General features: G+C 44.4%; 2 protein-coding genes across 2 annotated transcripts; both read right to left on the bottom strand.

Annotated features, from left to right (window-relative positions):
- Positions 1 to 402: 402 nt before the first annotated feature.
- On the bottom strand, positions 403 to 15216 carry cpsf1 (cleavage and polyadenylation specific factor 1). Its single transcript, XM_070846711.1, has 38 exons — positions 15079 to 15216; positions 14196 to 14361; positions 14064 to 14091; positions 13824 to 13957; positions 13646 to 13726; positions 13388 to 13539; positions 13128 to 13274; positions 12839 to 12978; positions 12580 to 12690; positions 12358 to 12451; positions 12187 to 12274; positions 11441 to 11600; positions 11213 to 11260; positions 11050 to 11123; positions 10891 to 10965; positions 10688 to 10768; positions 10269 to 10364; positions 9917 to 10123; positions 9638 to 9779; positions 9286 to 9464; positions 8908 to 9047; positions 8648 to 8819; positions 8299 to 8502; positions 8100 to 8189; positions 7869 to 8015; positions 7636 to 7788; positions 7068 to 7184; positions 6685 to 6775; positions 5691 to 5775; positions 3421 to 3562; positions 3153 to 3305; positions 2569 to 2745; positions 2242 to 2308; positions 2100 to 2147; positions 1862 to 2017; positions 972 to 1101; positions 720 to 858; positions 403 to 635 (listed from the first exon to the last, which is right to left on the bottom strand). The coding sequence occupies exons 2-38, from the start codon at positions 14337 to 14339 to the stop codon at positions 588 to 590; spliced, it is 4440 nt and encodes a 1479-aa protein (XP_070702812.1). The 5' UTR covers positions 14340 to 14361; positions 15079 to 15216; the 3' UTR covers positions 403 to 587.
- Positions 15217 to 15367: 151 nt separating this feature from the next.
- On the bottom strand, positions 15368 to 25086 carry parp10 (poly(ADP-ribose) polymerase family member 10). Its single transcript, XM_070846941.1, has 11 exons — positions 25003 to 25086; positions 23391 to 23566; positions 22490 to 22732; positions 22133 to 22363; positions 21013 to 22043; positions 20422 to 20634; positions 19595 to 19712; positions 18514 to 19509; positions 17110 to 17243; positions 16861 to 17035; positions 15368 to 16784 (listed from the first exon to the last, which is right to left on the bottom strand). Exons 2-11 carry the CDS (start codon positions 23563 to 23565, stop codon positions 16486 to 16488), a joined length of 3615 nt encoding a protein of 1204 aa, XP_070703042.1. The 5' UTR covers position 23566; positions 25003 to 25086; the 3' UTR covers positions 15368 to 16485.
- Positions 25087 to 25673: the final 587 nt, after the last annotated feature.

Below are 25673 nucleotides of genomic sequence, written 5' to 3'. Positions count from 1 at the left end.
ACGTCCACTGAACATGCTTGTTTTTGCCACCGACAGGCTCCGATTGTTATTCAAAGTGTCTGACATTATGGACCTACAGAGACCACCAGACTGCACTGGTAAAAACAGTAACTTTACAGGTCTGTCTCTGCAGGGATCTGTGAGGTCGTCAGACAGTCTGAGCCCGACAGCGGCAAGCAGCCATTGGCTGAGGTGATCTACTGGTACTCTGTACCAACCAGTGATTTCAAACCCAAAATATGTTTTTTTTTTAAAAAGTTAGCCTTTAAAGAAACAGTCCAGTGCCACTAGACCAAATGTTTTTAAATTATTTAACAATGTTAATAAAATGTTCCACCTCTTTTAAAGGGAATTGTGTCTTTATCACTTAAAGCTCAATAAACACACACTGGGGCTTGTGTAAATTACTTTTACTGATTTTTGTTTTTATACAAAATATCCTAAGAAAACATGACTGCCCTCTTTTTTTTTTTTTTTTTGGTCTGAAGTAAGAAAAACAAACTTTTGCACAAAGATGGCCATAACAAAACACTTCCTCCGCTCTATATAAAACAGCTTTCAGTGGGTGAGGTGTGGGAAGGTGGCTCTCAGAAATGAGCCGTCACTCTGTCGATCTCCAAGAGGTCATCCAGGATCTGTTGAGGAGAAAATGAGAAGGAAATGAGAAAAAGGAGGGTGACTCTCCTGCATCCTCTCCTCTCCTCTGCCGGTGTACTCACAATGTCCTGAGTGGTACCGATCTTCTTGGCCAGCTCACTGCGCTCCATTGTGCTGAGGTACAGGTACTTGTTGAGCAGTTCTCCGTCCAGGATGTTGCGCACGGCGTTCTGCAGGCTTCGCCTGTCAGAGTGCAGCATTCTGCACACAACACAAGAGGCTCCGTTACATCACACACCGACCGTCCGAGCCAAGTCTGTCACTTAAACTCCTAACATAAGTAGACATGATCCCGGACTGTGCTGGAGGCAAACCTGAAGGCCTTTGGGTTGAGACCAGCGTGATGGGGCATCATGGTGGTAAGAGCATTCTGCAACATCAGCAGGCGGCGATAAGTCTTCTCCTGCATGGGGAGGAGCATCCCAACTCCTCCATCTAGGGTTGCTGTGGGAACCGTAGATGCAAAAAAGATTTAGTCCGTGTCTAACGTGAACTTCTCTGCCAGAGCATCATGTGAAGGATTGATTTGATTTAGAAAAGCTGAAACATTTACTGAAAAGCTCAAATTCTATTTGCAGAAATACTTCTTTATTTTATATTTTTATTTTAGTTTATTTTGTTATTTATATTTTTGGTAAATTAGGTCAGTGACAAAAACCTCATTTTTAAAATGCATAAATGTCTAATACCTCTCCAGTGTTGTGACATTTGTAATACATTAACCACAGTTAGTCTAAACTACACTTAGAAACCATTGTGGCAAAATCTGCTGGATCTGTGAGCGGCTCACTTGCTGCTCTCACGTGTGCTGCTGCTGCTTTCACTGACGTCATGTGGCATTCACTTGACAATGGAAAGGACTGTCTGTGTGTGTAGTCACCTTTTACAGGATAGTAATGCTTTGTGCTTTCATATGTGCCACTTATGTAGCTGTGCAGCCGTCTGTGGCCAGCTCCAAGTGACACTACAGCTCTGACCAAATAATTATTTTTAAACTTAAGCAGTTATTATAATTATTACACATTCTAGTTGTTTAAGTTATTATAGTTATTATAGTTATAGCTATTCCAGGTTTTATAGATGATGCACTCAGATGGACAATCTCTTTGACTGGGTTTAATTTGTCCAAAAGCCTTTTTACCTGCTAAATCAAAGACAAAGTAACAAAGCTGTTAGCTGTGACACAGGAGTCCCGGCCACTCACCAAACCATGTGATGTGCTTGTTGTCCCAGGTCAGAGCCTTTTTGCTGCCTGTGTCCAGCGCTCCTCTGCACGGCATCCGCCAGAAAGTGTTAATGTTGGCGCCGACGTTGAAGTCGGCTCGCCTCAGCAGGCGCATTCCTCCGAAGCTCTCTTTGGCTGCAAACACGGAGCACATGTTACAGAGCTGCACGCGTCTTTGATGCTGAGTTACATTCACCGTTCCAACACTGTCACATACCTTCAGGCAGATACATGTAAACGTAGAGGTTCTTGTCTCGGTCGGACACTAAAAGACAAAGAAGAGAAACGTTAATGAGAACTGAAGGACATTTTTTGCAGATTCAATGGAATTTACTTCCAAAGGCCGTGACCGACATTACCCAAGAATCCGAGCTGGTTGTTATCCACCATGAACTCGATGCTGTAGACCTCCAGTGGCTTTGCGTCCTGTTGCCAGAACAAAAAGGAAAACAGTTCAAAAACCCAACAAAGACGAGCTACAGTGCCTGAGTTCTCTCCAGCTGGCAGAGTGGCTCTCCTGAATCCAGACACCCACAGGAGGAGGCACACCATCAATACTCCCCCGTACTTCTCGATCAATAAACACTTCATTGTGTGTACGGCAGCCCGCAGGTTATCTGCCTCGCTCTAAGAGATAATTGAACGCCTGCAATTATCGGACTGCTGCAGCGGTGGCAGCTGCTTACCCTGCTGACGAGCGACAGCGTCTTGCTCTCCTCCTGGTAGCGCAGCAGCGAGATGCTCTTCATCAAGTCGGCGGCCAGGATGAAATTCTTGATGCTGAACATCTGGTGGATGTAGAGCTGAGTGTCGATGAAGGCCATGCCCGTCAGGTCGTTGTCCTTCAGGACCCACAGGAAGATCTGCAGGAGCACAGGCGCAGGTCTATTATTTCATTTCCATAGACTGTATATAAAGGTGTATGTAAAGGTGGATGACGTGTCTCCACCTGCTCCCACGGGTGTCATTTGGAGCCATAAAGTCACACCGACCAGAATACTGAACACATGAAGCTAAATCAGCGTGATAAGACAGAAACCATCCTTGAGAAAAACTATTTAACATGTGCTGTGCTTCTTTAGCTTGGCCCATGTCCCAGCTGCCACCAGGGGGCAAAACCAGATGTTCTGGCTTCACTTTTGGGAAGTGTCACGTCGTCCACCTTTATATCCAGTCTACGGTTACTTTGGATCAGTTCAAGCGTCGCTCAGTGACTAGACTAGCGTGTGGGATGGTGGTGTCAGGTGTGATGTCAGAGTGAGGCTGGGACCTTCTGTCCGATGGCCGACACCAGGTATCCGTGGCAGTGACACAGAGCCGTCACCGGTCCCTTCTGTTCCTTCTCGTACAGCACTTTGAACTTGTTCTTGGTGAGGGGCTGGCCGGGCTCTGGCACCACTTCGATCACGTCCAGGATCAAAATCTGAACACAGAGGATCAGACGACAAGTCATCAGCGGACGTTCTCATCTCTTATTTTCATTGTTTTCTACAAATAGCCAAAACACTAGTATGGTGGTGCTGCTGTGTGCTGCTCACCCGGCCCCTGCAGGTCACCTCCTCCCCCTGCATCAGGCAAGTCCCTGCAGCCACGTAGCCCTTCAGTCCGGACACCGTCTCCTGACTCCTCAGGGCCACCGTCTTCATGCAGGTCACATGTTCCCACTCCTCCAGGTCGATCCTGACGGAGACACAGAGGGGTCGGGGTGAACTCAACCACACACTCTTAATTGCAACACTTTGCTGTTCCCGTCTGATAATCAAGATTATACATTACATCACTGCCACAGATGTGCAAATGTGCTGCTGTGAGTAATCAGCCATCAGCCTCTGTGCTTCTTATCACAGGCACACTTAAACAGTGGAGGGCTTGATTGGTCCAAAGTGCCGACTGTACATTTCACAGGAAATTCTATTTTTCCCTATTCTTAACTTTTATCTAGACCTTTAAATATTTGATCATATTCATTTTATCCTCATTTGGGTTGGATATTCTTTGTTAGGAAGAAACCCATGAGATGTACCATCTTATTTTCAGGGGTTAGGGTCCTGTCTAAGCACACTCAGACAAAACATTTAACAAAAAAGAGCAACGAGGCCATTAAATGATGCCAAATGTGACAAAAATAAACAAACAAATATAAAAAAGGAGATCAGACTCCAAACAGAGCAGGAAAATGGATCATTCATTCATCGGTTAGATCAATAACACGACGTAATAACGTTGGCTTTTACACTGTTCTTATGGACAAACACGTGGTCCTATCACGAGAAGACAGGGTGTTACTGAACATGCAGACATATGATATGGAGTATTTACAGGTAGATTATCACTATCGGAGGGAGCTTTCCACACAAAGGCTTTCTTAGCCTTCTTCTTCTGTTCTGCAGGAACAGAGAAGAAGTTGTGTGGAGTCTTAACTGATAATTAGAGGAGAGGGGTGCCATGAATGGCTGTAAATAGTGAGGACACATTATTGTACATTGGTGAGTTCTGTAAGGAGAGCCGGGAACATTATCACCCACACTGAGAGGAAGATGAATAGTTCTGAATGTGGTCTGATATACACCATCAGCACAATCCAGTATTAATATTAAGATGGGCTTCTTTCTAACAGCGAGTGAAAAGCAGGTCCTGGACCAGTGAGAACACCGATGACGAGGCTCTTTCTCTTCACAATATAATTCATAAATGGACATTCAGAGTCGAGCCACAGTCCTCTGTGTTTGGTCTGCTGAACTCTTTGCAGCGGCTCACGATCCAGACAGGCCATTACACATGAATAAGCTCTCGATCTGGACCGAAAATCGTGATGTGACATTTAGTTTTATTGACTGATAATTTGTTCTCTGAGAGCCAGTGTTTGCCAGGGTATGAAAATCAATTTATGGCAGTCAGTGCCTCCTGCAAATTCTACTAAATGAACATGAATAATCAGTTTGGGAAAAGTGCTGCATCTTGCTTTACTTTTAAAGGTGACTTTGTGAATAATAACAGTAAAAGAGGGGGGCGTTACATGGTCCGTGAGCTGCTGACACTGCAGCATAACAACAAGAAAGGGGAAAAAAAAAGATTTTCTCCTCTCTGCAAAATCCATTTTGCCTTTGTTAGGCCAGTGGCACTGAGAGGGTGACAGGAAATATCAGGACAGTCAAATGACGAGGAGTTAAACTTGATTCAAAGCGTGAACGTGTGAGTCATTGCGGGGCGTTAGAGCCAACAGGACGCTTCAGGCAGCGAAGTAAATACGTCCGTACAGTGAAGAGAGTGCATAGTGCAAAACCCTCTCAGTCTGCCGTTTGTTGTCCCTCAACTTTGCTCCTGAGCTTAATATTAAAATAACTGAATGTCACAAAGTAGTTGAAGACACATGTGCTCACACAGTCGGTGCTCCAGCAGATGAGGCTAAAACACTGCAAGCCAGACTTCCTCTTTCTCTGAGAAGAGCCCTCACAGAGGTAGGTAATGATAATGCAGAGCAGCTAAATGTCCTGGGACTTGGACAAATGACCCGACATTTCCAACTGACCCTCATTGAAATGGGGAGAAGCAGCCGCATGAGACCGAACTAATTGCCTACAACTTGGATAAATGACCCAAGGTTTTCAATTAAAGCCCACGGTTCTCTAGAAGCGGCACAAACTGGTGCAGAGAGAATGAGAGAGAATGAGAGAGCAGGAACAGCCGCGAGCTTGTGCGGGCCTCTCTGTTCACGGCCGCCTGATGCCAATTGAGACGAGGTTCTCTTATCGATTTTGCAAACTGCGCTCTTGTTTTTCCAGCGCCGTGTAAAGAAAGCAGCTCTCACCTCGTGTTGGGAATGGCCTCCCAGCTGACCGGAGAGATGAGCTGGATGGAGAACTTCTCCTGCTGAGGATTGATGTAACGCTCGTCTGCAGGGCGACACGTGAGAAACATTTGTGTTAAGGAGGAAAATGAACAGTCAGGATTACAAACATCATCAACAATACCAGTAGGAGTATGAACAGCTGACCGCACAGGACGTGCCTCTCAGCTGGCTGTGACACATTCACAGCACATGGTGAGGCTGAGAGTGTGTGTACTGTAGTTAGTAGCGAAGAAGTCTGAACAGTTAGCTAAAGGAAGATTAGCTAAAAGTAATGGTTAAATGCTCTGCTGCCAATCCAAGTGGTGGGATGAGTCAAACTCTACAATGTCGTAACCATATGAGGTTTGGGTACAAAACTTTTAAGAGGCACCGACTGAATTGTATCGATACAACAGAGCGCTGATTCATGTTAAATAAATCGGCCGCAAACTGTTATTACCTGAAAGCGAGAGACAGTAGGCTCAAGTATAAATTAGAGAGAGAGGCAATGACGCCCCTGTGGCTTGTTCAAGTCCAACACTGTCGGGGCGATGGAGAGCCAAAAGCTGCCACGAGTGTGGTTACTCCTTTTAAAACTTGACGCTCACTCACACTAAGTCTATCTCAACGCTGAAGGGAAGGAGTCCCTGTTTGCTAACATTAGGGGACGCTCAGCCTTAATTATCATTATGTGTTGTGTGTAAAAAACACATAATGTTGAAATTGAGAAGTTTGGACGTATTTTTGCCAATGAGCACTACTTCAAATGTGAATGGTGCCCAACCCAAACCCACATATACACATGTGTATTTAAAGCAACTGTTCAATAACACACTGGGAACAAGGCAGGTCGTATTGATGAAGGAGTGCTTGAGTTCATCTCACAGGACTGTGGGGGCACGTTAGACAAAACAGGTTGAGCACCGGTGATGTAAATAATAGATCTGTGTGTGTGTGTGTGTTCATATCGGACCTCTTTCAATGGTTTCGTACTCCTTCTCCTCTCCGGTCATCCTGGGGATGCGTGTGCAGGTCTCTTTTACACTGGTGCACACAGCATACACCTGTGAGGCAAAGAGCCGCAATCTCAGAGAAAAACTTCACATCAAAGACTAATCCCTTCAAAGTCACCCCCATTGATTTTTCTTCCTCTCGCAGTAAGAAAACTTTAAGAGAGCCAGAGGGCTTTCATATCAAACTTTTTCAAAGCGGCTCGATCGATGCGCTTTTATTTTGCATCGCGTTATGCAAGTTGGAGGTGTGTGAGTCCTGGGGAATGTGTTTCAGCTTCAATTTGTGTCACGTCGCTGCGTCAGTGCCTCTGGCTCTGTGTGGGCTGAGTGAGAGGAGTCTTGCCTTGGATTCAACGTGGTAGGAGACGTAGTGGACGGTGCACCTCAGTGGGATTTTTCTGACGGGCCAGGGGGCGTCGTAGGACAGATATGTGGGCAGGACGCTGATCCTCAGCTCGCCCTGTGGACACACACAGAAACACTGAAAACTGTCCAAAGAAACAGAATCTACACATAAAGTTTATATGAACAAAATGTGCACAGCAATTCATTTTTAGGGTCACAACTGCAACAATGTGTGAAGCTTCCAGACTACTGTAGTTGACTGTAAGCTGGAGCACTTCCACATGGAAAGATACTCTCTCTGTTGAATCGCCAGTGTAAAAGACCAAAGTATCCAGGTCTTTCATAAAAAAGTCAAAGGTAGAAGCCTGTACACAAACATCTTACCATTTGGAGTTTCATTTGCATGTGTTTTCTAAGGGTAGTGTAAAAGTTAGTGTCGTTTTTGGACTGAAGCTCTTGATCGTATGTAATTTGACACCAATAATTATTTCCTGTAAAACTGCACACTGCAACAATACAAATACCAACACTGTCGCTACCAAAGTGAGAAGGCATCTCCTGTGTACCTGTTTGTTGAAGTAGAGGAAACCTTTGGGGCAGTTGATGTTATGGAAGGGCGAGAAAGACTCGATGGGGCCATCGATGCTCATGGGGTGAAGCCTCATGGCTCCACGAGAGGTGACCAGCATCCAGTGAGGAGACGGGCCGCAGATAAACACCTGTGACATCGAGGAAACGTGGGAAGTTATGTGCTGTGAAGTGAAGCTCCAAAATCAGTGTCAAAGACGGGCTCCCTTACCCCCGAGTATCCGGAGATGTCCTCGAAGTATCTGAACCTGGCAATCCGACTCTTCACAGCTGAACTCTCCTCGGTGGCACCACTCTCTCCCTTCTTATCCTTCTTAAGCTTGGATTTCTTTTCTCTGAAGTTAATGTTGTGGGGCACCTGTGTAGAGAAAAGTAGCAAATTAAGACTCACTTCGTTCAGTGCTGATGTCATTTAGTAGGTCTTCATCAGTCTTAGCCTTACTTTTTTGAAGCGCACTTTCAGATTGTTTTGTGGCTGCTGTTGATCATACGGGAACGCTTCATAGATCAGGAGCTCCTGCTCCACATGGACCTTTGGAAACAAGAGAAGTGCTCAGCCATACCCTGTTTTCATTTTTTGATTTGGACTTTTTACGAGGCACTATAATCATGTGAAACACATCATTGAAGTAAAACCTCACCAGTAAATACGGCCTGATGTGATTGTAGCCGAGTGAAACCAAAGCCACCTCTTTGACTAGTGGGATCTCTCCTTGACGTGTTACTTCCTCTTTTTTACCCTCCTGTGTTGCTGATTGGCCAGATGAGCTGTCCACCAGCACTCTCTGACCAACTGGGAAGTTCTTCACCAGGAAGACCAACCGCCAGTCCGGTAGCTGGTAAATCTGTTCGAATAAAAATAAGGACAGTGAAAATTAGGACTAACATGCTGATTAACAGATACACACACACACACACACAAAATCAGACTATATATATATATATATACACACACACACACACACACACACACACGATGTGACCCCATACCTCCATTACGCCATTCTCCCTGGTGATCATGCACCAGTGGCTGGGTTCTGCTTTGCTCAAGCTTCCCTCAGTTCCAGAGGGCGCAGAGCTGCGGCTCATTTCCTCCTTTTGGGCCGCTGCACCAGTGTTTGAGTCTCCGTAAAGCATTTCCTCCTCGTCATCCACTGTGTTACTACGCACACATTTAAGATCGATTAAACCAGAATCTAAACAGGACACATGGCGTCTGGCTGTATGGAGGTGATCTCCCCCCTCCCTACCTGAGATCCTGGATGATGGTCTCTGCTTCAGACTGACTCCTGATGACGGAGTCCTCTTTGATGGAGCAGCTCACTTTGTTTTCTGTGGTGAACATTCCACTTACATCTCGGTACGCGCACAGTGCGATGACTCGCGATTGCTGTCGAATCAGAGACAAGTTAATTACTGTTTATGAGCTATAATTACTGAACTATGTCAGCTAAGTGTGAGAGTGCACTGTCCCGGTGAATATGCATGTTGAGATCACCGAAGCACAAAATTGAACAGAGTGTCACTGCTGAGACAGCAGAACCAGCCGCTCCAGGACAACAGCACGAGTTCGGCCAGCCGGGGGCATGTTTGTCAAACGCAAAGCCTGATGAGCCTGATTTACTCACGGTGGGGATCTGTGGTTTCTGCAGGGCCAGCCGGTGTGTTTTCCCCATGTATGAGTCCGTCTTCAGCACAAACATGGTGACCACTCCCTCTGCAGTCATGATGACCACGTAAGGGTCCGCCACGGAGCAATGCACTATGGGAGAGCCCAGGTCCACAGGTATGAAGTGGAGCTGTGTCACTGACGGCAGAGAGACAGAGAGAACACGTCAGCAGCAGAACAGGTTGGCATTACGTGTGAAACGCTTTAATGTTATATTCTCCTTTGCTCCTGCTGCTGTTTGCTTCTACACATGTTCTCATTATCATTTGTGTTCCACTTAATTAAACTACACCGTTTTCTCCCGTTTTTACCTCCTTCCAGCAGTCGAATACCCATGGGGGAGACTTGAATGATGTACTTATTGTCCCCGATGTTTCCAGCAAACACAGTGGGTCCCTGGGTAGCAAAGCCACTGGTGTCCAGCTCCATGATCTCCTGACCTGTCTGAAGGATCTGCACAAAAACACGGCCAGGTTACATCCAAATCCATCCAAAACAGATATGTTTTGCTCTCCCTGTGATAGACAGTTTCAACACTTTCATCTTTGCATTTCTTCAAATTAAAATTGCCAGACGTAAGATGTTTTTACCATGGTTGAATCCTCCCTGCTCAGAATGAGAAAGCCGTGCTTCTTGGAATCATCCTCCAGGGGAGGCTCCGTCTTCTCCTCCTCCTCCTCCTCCTCCTCTTCCTCCTCTTTCTCCTTCTCCTTCTCCTCCTTGTCGTTTTCTCCCTCTTCACCATCCTCACCGGTCTCCGTCTCTGTCCCGTCCTCTGAATCGTCGCTTTTTACAGCCTGGGGAAGGAACGAGACACATTTTACTGTAAAAACCAAAAAAACAACCCCCCCCCCCAAAAAAAACAAACAAAACAAGAGGTGCCACAGGATGAACCTTCACTTGAGTGAAAACCTGAAGCTATTAAGCAGAAATGCACAGTACTTTTTTATCCTCCTTGACTTCACTTGAGATGACTGTCCACATGTCGTGGCAACCTGGCAACTCAAACGTAGTGACAACTTGGGGTCGGATGCTTCTCTGAGAACAGAATGGAAACAGCGTAAGCAAGTAGACAGTCAGTCAGTATGCCGTACATGTCCGGGCTTTCTAGACGTAAATATATAGCCCGCAACATCCTGGTGTTAAAAACAGTATGCAAGACCTGTGACTGCATAAGCTTGTGTCTGGGGTGTTTACAGGCTACTCCGTCGACCTCTGAGGCAGCCGTGGTAGACCCAGACTTCACTGTAGCACCATCACTGGACCTGAGGCAGACGGCCCTCACGACCACAGGTTTCAGGATGGTGCAGTAACATTTAGCATGCACTGAAACGATCTATAACGTCGGTGGGAGGGTTTACCTGAAGTACAGACAGTGCGCCGTTCTTGCCGTAGCCAGAGCAAACCACAACCTCCAGGTCAGGCTCGGGGTTTCCCTGGAACTGTGGGTGCGATGAAATCAAAGTGAGAAAGGTAAAGCTTCAATCCCTATAAGTAATGGGTAACACCCACAGTAACCTACAGAGTAAATCTACAGAGACGTGAAGTGTTTTAATGCCTGTACCTCCTCAGACAAGAAGGCAGGTTCACCCATGGAGGCGTTCGCACAAGGTCCGATGTTGAGTATGCTATCACACACCTGCATGAAAAACACAGAGAGGTCACCTTCCACAAAGATCTGCATTTACATAAAAAGCTAAAGAGTTTGGGGGATCTAATTTACCTCAAAGGAGTAGGTGGCCAGCTGCGTGCCTGACTGCGCCTCACTTCCGTACACCTCTATCTCATCCACCTCATCTGACGACGCAAAGAAGTTGGGTGACACACAGATTGGCACATTCACATACGCGTGTCTGGCATGTGTCAACAATAAAATGTGAACATACCCGTCCAGTTGGTGGATGATTCTACTCGCTTCTTTTTGTTTGGTGGTTCTTCCTGGAATTTATTAGGAATTATTTAATTCAAAGGCTATTTTGAGGGCAAGCTCATCCAAGTTAATTCCTCATTAAATAATTGCCCAAGCACACAGTGAGTGAAAATAAAGACGGCACTTCAATGGTGCTTCACAACAAAAGGCTTTATCAAAATTCTAATTTCATGCAAACACAGACTTGCCTGTTTATCTTTCTCCTTCTCTTTCTCCTTTTCTCTGTCCTGCTTTTCTCTGCCTTCCTCTGGAGGCGTCTCCTGAAGTTTCTCTGTGTACTTCAGGAGCAGAGAGTTTCCGAGGCGGGAGCCCAGGAAGAGGTAGCCAGGCTCCATGGTCACCATCTGGAGGAGGAAAACCCAGAGTGTGAGATGCAAGTTTGGCAGGTTGCCTCATATAAATCCTCTAAAAACTGACAGACTTGGTGTATATTGAATATTTACTTTATACCCTAAAAGGTCAGCAGGACATAAGGAACTACTTGTACCAGTTTTATCTCTTCACTAATATAGTTTTGGTATAAAAGTGGTCATTTCTGTGGCATTCAGCAGCTGTAAAGCACATTCACACTAATACATTTTAACCTTAAAACAGATTTATAAAACAAAAACAATCTCCACACACACAAGTGTTTTAGTACTATTTCACATGTCCACTCATGCACACAACCGTCTCCATTTTCACCAAAATAAACCACAATCCTAGAGTTTTCAAACAATCAAGATAAAGGTACCAAGATTTGAGCATCTTAAAACAAGAATGTGTTAGTGTGGATGTGTCCTTAATCTTAATGAAATTAGCTTTTCATAATGCAAGTCACAAAAACTCTAATCCCTCCATCCTTCTGTAAAGAGAAACCCAAAAGACCGGGTGTTTGTTTAAGACAGAGACTTCCTGTCTCACCACACCATTGCTGCTCGCAGGACTTACGCAGGTAGTCAGGACGCTGGCAGCAGCTTTGTCAAAGTGGAAAGCCCGAACACTTCTCATGCCATCAGTTATGAGGGTCAACACGTAGCTGCAAGACAACAAGGGTCAGTGAGGAATCACCACCTGCCACCACTGTTTGTGTACATTCTGCTGGAGATCACGCTGACTCACATTTCCCCTCCTTTCAAAGAGATGACCATCTTGTCGTAGGCGATAAAGTCAGACTGGGAGCAGTCTAGTGTGATCTTCACTTCATCCTGGATACCTGGGTGAGTGAAACACGTCATCCGGTGATGAGCAGCAGGAAATACCAAATGGTATGTAAAGTCCAGATAGATAAGACACAAGCATAGGTAGGTGCGCGTGTGTGTATGTTCAGATGATAATTCTTACGCAGAGGGAAGGCTGTGGTCCCAGTGGTCTGAGAATTGAGAGAAACTCCATATGGTGGAACACTCTGGTTCAGATACAGCAGTGAATTCACAGCAAACACGACCACACCACCTAAAAAGATTTGATACAGCACCGCTTTAACAGCACAGCACAGCACTTCATTCTTAATTCATACCTAACACAGAAGTTGTCTTCACAGTAAACTTAGCAACCAGACCGTTCACAGGCAGTGACAAAATAGAGGATTCACTGAGCTCACCGATTGGCTTGGGTACAGCCATGACCTGCGTACAGTCAAAAGGCAGATTACTGAGGGACCAGATGACGGGATGAACCTTCTGCATTATGTTGAGGGAGATGGCAACGATGCTACAGGTGTCCTGACGCACAGCCACGCGCCTGGCAGGATGATCCGAAAACAGAAGTTAAACACCGAATCAAACCTGACACGCTTAGTGTGGGAAGTAAAGAAGTAATGGCAATACTTATAGCAAACAAAATCGCAACTTGGCAAAAAACTTAAGTTACGCTGCTCAATATATACTGACCCCGGCCACGTCTGGTTGGGCTCAAACAGGATGAGCAACGTGGGCTCATAGTAGCCATGGAGGAACTTCATGTCGATGATGTTTAGCAGCTTCTCGTCCAGCTCACGGACATCAATGATGTAGCTGGGCAGGAAGCTGGACTTAGGTCTGTGGATGAGACAGTGATAGATGTGCCCGCAATTAGACAATACTTTGTACTAAGCTTGGGAGGACAGTAACAGACATTAATGAGCAGAACACATAGCAGACTGCAGGCGTACCCTTCTCCAACTCCACCCTCCTGTTCATCAGTTAAAGTGTCCTTCCTGAATGGCAACACCACGAGCTGGGTGCCATAAACGAGCATTACAGCACAGCGATTCTCTGGATCTACGCGGACGATGGGAATATGAACATTCTGTACGAAACCATCCTGAAAATGTAAAAACAGAGCAAATGAGTTCAACAATTCATTCACTTGTGCATATCAACATTGACTCCAAGCTCTTATTGATTTCCCTGCTCTTATTTCTACATACTCTGAGCTCTGGCTCCTCAAAGTAATGGAGAGACAACGTCTTGAGGTCGTGTGTCCCGGGGTCATACTCCACTACAGACAACTGGTGAGAGAACAAACACATCCAGAGGTCAGTCGAACACTATTTTAGGTGGGTAAATTCAATTTGATTAGGCTGAGCACAGCATAGCCTGTGATACCTTGGCATCTTTGAAACTGAGGAGGAGTGCATCTCTGCTGGCTCCCACAAGCTGCACGCTGGCCATGGACATAACATTTCCAAAGAGAGAAAAGGATGCCACCTGCTCCAGCTTCTCCTTACGAGATTTGGAATCTATGGGAGGAGAAAACAGTGTGGTCAGACCATAAATGCACTCTTTAAGTTTATAGCATGTTCTTTAACAGTAACATATGGATCAGTACGTGACATCTACACATACCTGAAGACTTGTCAGCCTTTGATGCACTCTGAAACAATGGCAGAAGATGTTCATATCATAAAAAGCCTATTAGACGCTCTCATTTTAATACTTTGACGCAGTAAAACAAGCCAAGTGGCGACTTCTTGTTACCTCCACATCGTGGATAATCCTGTAGACAAACAGCTGAGATGTCCCAGCAACGACCAAATTCTTCTCCTTGCTGGATATAAAGTTGCAGTAGACGGAGAACTCCACCGCAGTGGGGGTGTGTGCTTGTCTGTACACAGCATACATCCTGGCAGGGCACCCTAAGGATCTGACAGAGGACAACACTCATGTCAGGATCTCTGAGCATCACACTGAGATGACTGAGACACAGACAAGCATTTATTTATTTACTTGTAAAGCAGACTGGAGCTGCTGGTTGTGTCTGGCTGTAATTATTTAGTGAGTAAAGAGGCTAATATGCTACATGCCAGATTAAACACAATAATACGCGCTTCACAGTTACATTAGCTTCACTCAATAGCATTGAGATACATTTAGGGGCAATATATAGATATGATTTGGTTTTGCTTAACGGTATCACTCCAATAAACGTGTCTGCTGCCCTCATAGACTGTGCACATACACATACCACTTTATATCACCTTCAGCTGAGGGCAGCCACTTTCAGCACTTCTATATCAACTCATGCCACTGATGTAAAAAGATGCTTACATGACACACAAACCACAGCTAGCTTACAACTTACCAAAGGAGGCGTTAAGCTTGGCCGACTAGCTAAATGGTTACTATTCGTGGACAGCTACCATCTATTTAGTGAGACATGTGGGCAGCACTAGGCTTTCAGTCACTTTGTCACCGGTCCCTGTCCGCCAACAGCTAGCTTCAGATAACTCTATTAGCCATGTTAGCTACGCGCTAGTGGTTTTAGTAGCAGCTAACACATTAGCTAGCACGGGACAGCGCCAGCACCGGACTACCTCTTTGCCATATTTTAGCAAATTGTGAATTAAACTTGGCAACCTACCTATGTCAACCACGCTATCAGAGTCTGTAGCTTTATTGGTCCTTCTTCTGTTTACATTCAGGGGGCCATATTTTGTGGATTACTAACTTAATCTAGCTAGCCGGCAGCCGGGTTAGCTAGCAGTGGGCTATCTTTGTGTTGTGGATGCTGCAGTCTTCTTCTTCTTCTTCTTCTTCTTCTTCTTCTTCTACAGACGAGCTGCTCCGAGGTGTGTTGCTGCCCCCCACAGTTCAAAGTCTGGACCAGTTCTTCAGTATCTTAGAAATCAGCAGGCTACATGAGGCCAGTCTCAGTGACACCCAGCAACATTTTTATTTAGAGCCCGTATCATCTCATCACATCAAATTAACCAAATCATAACGTATTCTTCTCATTTTTATATTTATTTTTCATGAAAATAATAATTATCTAAAAGACTACAAATTTTGATTTTTTTCTTTAAAAAAACAAAAAACAAAGCTTTCACAGAGTTCAAAATCATAATAAAAAAAGATCTTTGGTAAACACATTCCCAGTTAAGAGTCACTTTGTATAGCAAAAGGGAGACCAATCATGTTTTACAACACGCTGCACAAGGCCTTAACCCACAGATGATTTTGTTTTATTAGAATGATAATACACATTCTTCTGAAGTAGATGTGATAGATGCACAAGGCTTAAAAGTTACATCATTTGTGCATGGAAGCTTAAAATGTAAAAAAAACAAAAAAGAAGTCATAATTTGTTACATTACAATAAAGATTCGTTCTATTTTTTCCCACACAGGCATAACTCTCCTTCTTTTTGTGAACATGCTGATCACTTTTTCCAAATAGGGTTTCTTCGTGGTAGCACAGAGGACCTAGAACTGCTGCTTTTCTAACAAACCAGGTCGTTACTGTGACCACATTTAGGAGCTACTGTCAGTTATTGTAATATGACCAAAAGAAAAACCTGCAGAACCTGGACACGGAGTTACTTCAGGCAAACTCGAATAACTGAACCCAAACACATATAACTATACTTTCAGGTCAAATCATAGCTAGACAGCAGCGTATTCAGCACTGTGGGCAGGCTCTAATGTTTAAGCGAGGGTAATGAGCACTGGAGTGTGAGAGCAATACTGACTATTACAAGTGAAATGTCAAGAAGTACTTGCTGATTCTTACCTATTTATAGCACAACAATGAGCCTTACTGGGCTGAAAGGGCATGTTCAGAGTTACTTAATTAAAATGGGCTTTTTGGGTTCAGCTGTTTGAGTTTCTCTTGAAGTATGATCATAAAAGTAAACAAATACTAACTGTGCACAATAACACATTAGCCCTTTATAAATCAAATGCACTTTTTTTTCTTTTTTAAATCAAGGCAGAGACAAGAGTAAAACAACAGCAGTCCTTTTCTCCAGCTGTTATCCGACACAGTTAATTCAGCGGTGGATTCTCTGGCATGTGATGAGATATTCAGGAAAAGCCTGCGTATCGTTGAAGATGACAAACATGGTCGGCTTGGTGATGTCGTCAGTCACACTGTCGTATCTGAGGGGAATGTCGCCCGTCTCCTTCAGCGGCGCCGTCTTCATCGCGTGGCAGCCTTTAGTGTAGTCTCCTGTTAGAACTTTTGACACAAAGATAAACTTGTATCCGTCTGTATTCGGGGGTGAATACTGCTCCTGGACAGACAGTGCCGAGTTGACGGCAAAGTACACTCCCTGTCCATAAACGGTGGCTGCGGAGAAACCAAAATGTTAGAAATCGATACCCAAACTGAGTCAGACAAGAGAACGGTGATATCAGAAACGTACCATTCTTTCCACAGAAGCTCCTGTTGAACCCATGAACGCAGATCTCTTTCACGCTCGTCTCATTCGTGCCGTGGTAGAGAGTCCGCTCGACTTCCGGACACATGGCGCGCTGCAGTATGCTTGCCTTCTTCAGCTTGTATTGATTGTACAGCAGTCGATTTGTGAGCTTCTCCACCTGAGGAAAAAGCTTAGTGTTATTACCACACACACCGAGTCCTTTGGTGCAAAATGAGTAGCTCCTTTTATCACCTGTATGATCCTGATTTTGCTGTGGTATTCCTGTATGGTCTCGTAGAAGTGCTTCACCACATTCTGAAATTCATCAGATTCCTCGTCCACTTTGGTAGCTTCAGGCAGGTTTGACAGCAGAGAGTATTCCTCCTCTGTTCACAAAGGATGTAGTTTTTATCATGTAATTGAGTGTTGAGATTGGATTTAGCAAATTCATAATTAATACAATTTATCAACATAGATATTAGGGGTGTCACAATTCTCCAAACCCATGATGCAATGGAATTTTCAAATGTTTATCCCCAGCACTGATGGCTATGCCACTAGTAGAGTTGTCTTGATTTGTAAGGATGAACAGATCATTGGTTTTACGCCCTGAAAACTGTCATAGTTCATTAAAAACACATGGTATCTGGTGTGATATAACCGCCATTATACAGGAAAGTATACAAAAACAAAATAAAAGTAGCCCAAAAATACTCTTGAGACTTAATATAAAACTTGGCCGGCAAAAACCATTCCCAAGTGATGCCTCTTGTGACTAATTGACAAGCTTAGCAAAGCTGGGGATCGCCAGCGTTACCAGTGCCTCAATAATCTGGCCTGTGTGCTGCAGTTGTTTCATGGGGATGGACAGTCTGGGAACCAACTGGCTTGCTGGTGGATTTACGAAGTGGGGGATGAAGTTGTTGGAGGGTAAAACTACATACAACAAAATGTTTGGCTTGTTGCCGGATGTTGGCAACTGCTGTCAGGACTGTGCCTGGTCCACTTCCACATGTCCCTGAATGACCGATGCAGGCTGTGCGACTCTAACTTAAGCAGGGGAGGATTTTCCATCTCTTTACTTAATGTAGTGTCCCTGTCATCCCCGACTCCAGCAGTGGCCACGGTGTCTCCAAATGTGCAGCTGCAGGCTACCACCAAGCTACGCTGTGTTGTCTTTGAAGTGCAAGCAGGTGAAGAGACAAAAATAAAAAATCGACAATCTCACTTTTGATTTAGATGATCAAAAATGAGAGCTCATTTCCATCAATTTGGGATTTAGAATTGTGACACCCCTAAAATATATGAAGCCCCAAATCTAGCAAACGGCAATAAAAGATGGTCATTATTATTATAAATTATTATAAATGGAGAACAAACCAATATTATCATCCACCATCGATATAGTGTTCTACATACTGCTGTAGCATCACTGGTAAAAGTAGCTAAAGCCTATTAGCCAGTGGGCTAACACTAACAAATTTAGCTTGCTACCAAACTTCGAAGCTTGATGTTTAGCTTGACAAAATGTCAACGCTGATGTTAACACCACGAAAGCCAAATGTATTTCCTTGCTATGTATGTTAGGGGCTCCATATGTGCTGTAGTCATTCTGCAGAAAACATGAGCACTAGAACACAAGAAAATTCACTTTACCTGGTACATCCTCACCCACATCCCCTAAATTGACCAACGTCCTGGAGATTTTCACAGATTTCCCTGAAGATATGCTGAATTCCTGCATTTTCTCAAAGTCTAGGGTGTGGGGCTGATTGTCTAGCAAAATGTCAATCTTTTTCAGCTTCATCCTCCAAACATTTTCGATGAACACATTGGCTTCAGGTGAATAAGGAGTCGTGCCTGAAGACGGTGGGCCATGACGCACCCACTGGACAACTCTCATGATTTCCTCGTCAGATACAGAATTGGAGATTTTCTCCAGCAGCAGCTTCACATCACACAGTGCTTCGCTCACAAAGTCCTTGAAGCCAGAAACGGTGATTATGGTGCCCTGAATTTGAATCGCGACCGCGTGCTTCCGCTTGATCATCTCCAGACATTTCATGTGGTACTCGGACATGTTCTTCACACTCCTGTGCTCCAGTTTCTCCTCCACCTGCCTCTGGTTCACCTTCTTCCCAAAGGCTATGTCCACACGGATCAGGTCGCAGTTATAACCTGCAAACACAAACAGCTGCAAGGTGTTGGCTGCCTTAATGGCGTCCTCTATGGAAATATTGGCGCCGCTCTTCAGATGGGGCACCTCTAGACTCTTGTCAGGACTACTCGAAGAGGCTTCGTGTTGGATCATTTTCTTGGACAGCTCCAAGGCTTTTTGCAGCTGTTCCTCTTCATACGCCAAGGACCAATTGCTTGACTCCATAGAGTACTGGATGGCTAGAGACAGCTGGGCCTCTTCATCTAGGTCGCTAGAAAGACCTGGAGCGCCGTTGTTCAGGGGGAGTAGCCCGCCGGTCGCCTGCCCTTCAGCTGAGGGCTGGGGAGCGTCGACAACTTTGACATCAGAGTCCTGGTCTGCCAGGCTGGTCGGTTCCTCTGCTGTGTACAGGTCCACATTATCCATGTCAACAAGGTTAGACACATCCCTTTCATCAATGGCCGAGACGATTCTCTTTGCCTCCTCTAAGAGGCCTACAGAGACGTAAACACACTGTTTGAGACCGCACAGGAACATGAGAAATTATTGAAAAAATGAATAAGTAAAAAGCAGCATTACCTCTGCCTGCAGCTCCATTATGATCAATTTGTACTTTTAACTCCTGTGCAGAATCAGTCAAAGACGTTTTCTGGAAGTTTTTCTGGGACATCAGCGTCCAGGCAGTTTCAAAAATGTCCTGAAATGATAAATAAATACAATGTTTGTGTGATCACAGACTGTTTCTGCACTTCTGAATTACTTCACATGTTCATGTTCTTTGACACAATTTGTAAATGAAGAGAACTCCGATGTTATTTTGATAAAACAAACAAACTGTGATATCTAGTACAGAAGTACAGTTCAGGAGCAGATCTCCACAACACACGATGATGAAAAGAAAAACTAGCGACTGGAGGGACAGAAAGTGCATTCATCAATCTCAAAAACTGGTCTGCTTAGGAAAACAGCCAGAAGTATTGTAGTTAATGGTTAAACGTGTTACGCGTTATTAATCTTTGTATGGCTTCCTCTGATATGCTTCAGTGCCTTCACCCCATCGGTTTGCCTGAATGTTTCTCTATGATCTTTGTGACATCTCTGAATTTGTGTATGTGTGTGAGCAGTAAGAAAACAAGCAAAGTACAGCAAAGCTAAAAATAAAAATCTGCAGGCAAGACGTGCTCAAAATCACAGTGCACATAAGCGTTTCACTTCTGCCTTTTGTAAGCTGGTAAAGTCAGCCTGAGGCTAGACTGCACGAGGCTTCAAGGTAGACGGCTCATCAAGATGAATGACAACTGGTATAACTGTCCAAGTGAGTCTGGAAGAATATATCATGGCTTCAAAAACACAGAAGACACACAAAGAAAGATCAGAAGACTTTTGCTTCGCTGAATTATTGTTACCTGCTGTGGCAGAGGTTCCCAGGGCACATACTTTTGGTAGATGTACACCAGAAACTTCCTCTCCATCTCCTTCAGGATGCTCTTGCAGTCGTGATCATTTAAAAACCGGGTGACTCCTGGAGCGTTTACTGTGATGGTTCTGGTGCAGATGGAGGACACCACACCTTGCAGCACCTCCTCGGCCATTTGACAAGCAATAGCGTAGCCATGGATCTATCAGGTGCATTCACAAATAGACAAAAGAGGAAACAAAAAGGTGAATCCAGGAAGTTCAAGAAAAACAATACACCAAAACTTAATAAAGCGATGACATTTACACCACTGTAATAACGGCCGGTAGCGCAGTGGATAATTGCGCATGCCATCGGCCTGGGGAACCCGGGTTCGACTCCCTCCCAGTCCCGGCTACCAAAAATGGGCGAGGGTTGCGTCAGGAAGGGCATCCGGTGTAAAAAACTAACGCCAAAATCTACAAGCGGATCATCCGCTGTGGCGACCCCGGAAGGGAGCAGCCAGAAAAAGGACAACAACATTTACACCACTGTAGTCACACAGTTGTGCCTCTATATGTGATACTGATGGACCACATACCTTTAACCCACACACGTCCCCTGCCTCTAGAGGATAAATAGACACTTGGTCCATATCGGCCAACAGCTGATGACAATGGATCTGGATGTATTTCAGCATGCCTGGCTCCATAGAGATGACCGTCTCCCTTTCAATAGGCGTAGTGAGAAACTCCAGGATTGCAGTCTTCTTCTCGCTCTCCATCCCTTTCAGAGTCACCACATCAACATTCCCTCCTCGTTCCGACGCCGTTACAGAGGAAAAGCCCAGAGCCTGCATGAACTCAGTCCATTCTCTGCAGTACAGCATGCCCTCGTATTCCATTTCCACCTGCATGCTGAAGTGGCACGGCTGGGACTTCAAAAAGCTACATGCCTGGTCAGCCGAGGTCTGTGATAGGGAGGTTACCACGACATTACAGTCAGATACCGTGTACACAGCAGGTGAGCCACTCTCATTCAAGGTCTGCAGTAGTCGCTCTTTTACATCTTTTCTTGCAAGCAAACCAGCCTTTTCTGGTTCGAGGGTGAAATGAGTCTCCTCCATTTTGTCAAAACAGTCCAAGATGGTGTGTTTTATCTGCTCGAATGTTTGTCTGTCAGTTCCTGCAATGTGCACGCCATTGTCTTTGATTTGGACGGTGACGTTTGGGTGAGCCTTGTCAGTTACCTGTTGAAAGGTGCTGAGCTGAAACAAAGCAAGTTTTGCTGGGTCAGTGACAGCAATATGGTCTGATGGTGTACCTTCGTCCTCCGTTTGATCGTCCATGACCTCCTCCTCCTCCTCCCCCTCTACTACTGCTTCATGGGCAGCAAAAGGCTCTGCGGCTGTCTGAGAGGAGATCTGGCTACTTGCACCAACAACCGCAGGAGGACTGGTCTGCATTTGAATATCACTTAGATCCTCTGAGTCTCTCCCAGCTGTGTCTTGGCTTCCCCTTCCAGAAGCTTGTGATGTTGAACTTTGTGTAGGTTGAAGAAAATCAAAGTACAGCGTCACTACGAGGTCAGCGCCATCCAGTTTGTGCAGTTGATCCAGGACAGGGCTCACAGCTAATAAAAAACAGACAACACATTTTGTCGATTAAAGAAAACTACGATGAAACAATAAAAAAAGTTTGATTGTGCAATGCAAACCTTACCGTCAAAATTGACGAAGGTCACCTTGGCCGTACACTCTGAGAGCATTGTGACCTCCTTTACCTTCTGACTCCCACTTCCCGTGTTCTCAAAGTACAAAGTGAGCAGGTCTGGAGTGGTGCCTGGGTGCAGGTTCTCCACCAAGATGGAGTCAGTTTGCTCAACCTGTTCCAGAGTGACCTCGGCCCCATCAAGAGTCTTCTTGGCAATTTTAGCATTAAGACTTTGAAAATCTACAAAAAACCAAAAAATGATAAACAATGACATGAAAGAAAATGACAACCTGAAACACTGGGAAACATTTCAAAAACATCAGTATGTTTTTAAGGAGAAAAAGAACATGTGTGCATTCACTACACCTTTTGAGAAAGGCTGGCTGAGGAGAATGAGGATGAAGTCTCTCCTCGGTGAGGGAAACAGTTTGTAATCCCACTCGTTCAGTCCCATCATGTTCTCCACATAGAGCTCTATCAGCTCAGTGCTGGTGTTGGGGTTGATGCCCTGCAGCAGCAGCCTGTATTGGTCCTTAGAAGCAGGCTTTCTCACATTCAGCTCCACATTATGCAGAATGTGGTCCTGTTTCGACAGCACTCGGGCTGCAGCTGTCAAAATGATCAGAGCAGAAATAAAGATTCAGCATATTAATGACTAATTATTGCACCATTTTCTTTCATTGTCTTGAGCGCATATGTAATGTTTGTTTCTAATTAAGTCCTTCTGGGGGGAGGAAGGAGTGATGTTTGAAATGGTTTAAACTAGGGCTGGGCAATCAATTCCTTTTCTATTTCCACTTGTAGCTATTCGACACTGCTAACAGGTAATTCGATCATCAGAGAGTGGCGGGAGAAAGAGGGGGTGGGTGGAGTTATGCCACAGCACGCAAGAGAGATGCCAGCATGGCTCAGTGCCTGACTGAGCTTTGACATAATCAAACCTTTAAGTTTTCTACAAGTGATACAGTCGAAGTTATGTGACTGAGCATTTGTAAAAGTATGTGAACATTCTATTTGAAATATTAAAATTCATTTGATCTTTAAGATCAGATAAGACAAAAACAGAGTTTTTCATTGCCGTTGTGCGCCAGATGCAGATGTTTATATAGTTAAAACTCAGTTTTGGATAACTGCAGCTCACTATGTAAGGGATAGTGTACAGTGAGCCAGTTATTAGGATGATTCATGCCCTGCAGCACACATTGCTATGCATTGTAGTTTTTATAAAGTCGTGTCTGAATGAGATGTACTCTCTGTTGCCACTTGCCTTCTGCCTCTTCAAACACCAATATAGCACGGTCCCCCTTCTTCTCCACAGAGACGAGTGGACCTCCCCCAGACCGGCGCTTATTCTCAAAGTACAGACAGAGCAGCTCCTCATCCACACCTGCGGACAGCGCCAGCACCTCCACCATCCTCTCCTCTGGGCTTTCAACAGGCATCCTGAAAAAATACAGAAACACACAGATTATACCATGCCAGTTAAGGTGGCTCCAGGCATAACACTTACAGCTTCTTGGCTCCATGTGAAAGCTGTAGCCTGAGCTTTATCCACATTTCTGGGGTCAGTGCCTGTGACTGACAGGTAAGGATTAAAGCAGCTCGGACCAGACAATAATCCTGCATTATAGTTTAACACCTCCATATAGGTAATTTTCTAAGAAAAAGCATTTGCTTTTCAAACGTAAGGTTTCTTTTTCTGTTATTGCAGCACAATGAACATCTTTAGGATTTGGATTGCTGTTCAGATGACGCCAGACAAAGTGAGCAATTAAAAAACTGTCATGTCATGGGCTCTGGGAAACTGTGCAGAGGTATCATTCACTATGTCAAAATTCTCTCATCAGTATATAATTTATATGAATGACACTCTACTAAAAGCTGTCACATGTCGCATGAGATCTTCAAATACTTAAAAACAAATACATCTGGAAAATTATTGGATTTTATTGTGGTAACAACAGAATTAGCAGCTGACCCAAATGCATGACAATGAAGTTTACTTTTTAACCGTGTGATTTTTAATATTCTGATTAACATCTGAACATATTGACAACAAGATAATGCCGTGCTTTTAATAGCGTATGATTTAATTGATCAGTTAGACTTATTATACCTCCACACAAGAGTACAGAGTGTCAGGGCCATCTGTGAGCACTGTAACTTACTTTCACTCTTTGACACAGCATGCACAAAGTTTACCAGGTATAATTCTGGTTCACCCCTCAACAGACGGGAGAAATCACTCGATCTGTTCTCTTTTTTAACAAAAGACAGAATAAGTCAGAGTCAATGGCTTTGAGTGATACTCTCTCAGTGATGACTGTTTGTAAATCTCCCCCTATGGGGGATCAATAAAGTAAAAGCCTAAGTTACCAACAGCACATTTTACAGTACACCTGTAGTGCAGAAGTACAGTAACTTAATTCACATACTTAAAACAACAGTGTTTGTGTTTGGGGCTAATGTAAGGACTTCTAAGTGTAAAGATGAGCCCGTCTCGATGGTGATCATGGCGAACATATATCAGTGAAATGTTACCTGACAGGAAGCTGTACAGGCCGCTTCACAACAGCTACAGTGCTCTAGCAGTAGTTAAATGCAGTGTAACGACGACACATTTCCTTGAAAGGTCTGCAAACACAGGTACTGTCGCTCAGTTAGTTGTGTTTTTTGACTGCGTAGTTTGTCTGAAGTTCACGCATGTTCGTGTCTGCTCTGTCATTTCCCCACATACAAAGTGAAACCAGGAGGTGCAGTTGCCATGTTTAGTCACTCAGGAAGGAGCGGAGGTAAACGCAGACGCTTTTTATTCTGGCGACATACAGAGAAAATACATTTACACCGCGGGTTAAAACGTTTTTGGAGCTACTGCTTACCTGTGCTACAAAGAGGGAAACATTGGCTCACAACACTGTTCGGTCCAGACGGGTTGAACTGGAAACACTTCCGTGTTGTGCTGCTTGTTGAACAGCGGGTGGCGTCATCAGCCGCACGTGTTAAAGGGAAACAGACGTCAATTCAATTCAATTCAATTCTATTCTATTCTATTCTATGTAAGGACTGGACTTCTGCTCTAGTTACTATTTGTTTCTCCACTTGTTAATCCACCATATTTAGTTAATATCTTAGTTCTATTACTTGTTGTTTTGCATTTTTATCTAATTAAGATTTTACATGACTTGTTTTAGATGAAACTACCCAGTTTTCTCCTGCTGCACCATCAACATGTTTCTCACATCAACAATTATAACAATAAGATAAGGTAATGTAAACTGTAAAGGGCTAATTTTGCATACTGGCCTTTTTATTATACCATATTTTGTCAATAATACCTCTGTCCTTTTCCTTTCTAACGTAGGAACTTTACTTGTAGTGGATTATTTTTACATTGTAGTTTAAGCCGCCGCTGTATGAACATGCCTTGTACTGTAAGCACATGAAAACCTACTAACTTAACTTATAAGCTTCATAGCTATATAAGCACGTTTCTTCACCACATGATAATGGGGCTACTTATTAAGTTATAGGCCAGAGACATGCGGTCTAT

The sequence above is a fragment of the Pempheris klunzingeri genome, chromosome 16, assembly GCF_042242105.1.
Source record: "Pempheris klunzingeri isolate RE-2024b chromosome 16, fPemKlu1.hap1, whole genome shotgun sequence".
NCBI classification, from domain to species: Eukaryota; Metazoa; Chordata; class Actinopteri; order Acropomatiformes; family Pempheridae; genus Pempheris; species Pempheris klunzingeri.
This window is presented reverse-complemented; position numbering and strand designations above follow the sequence as displayed.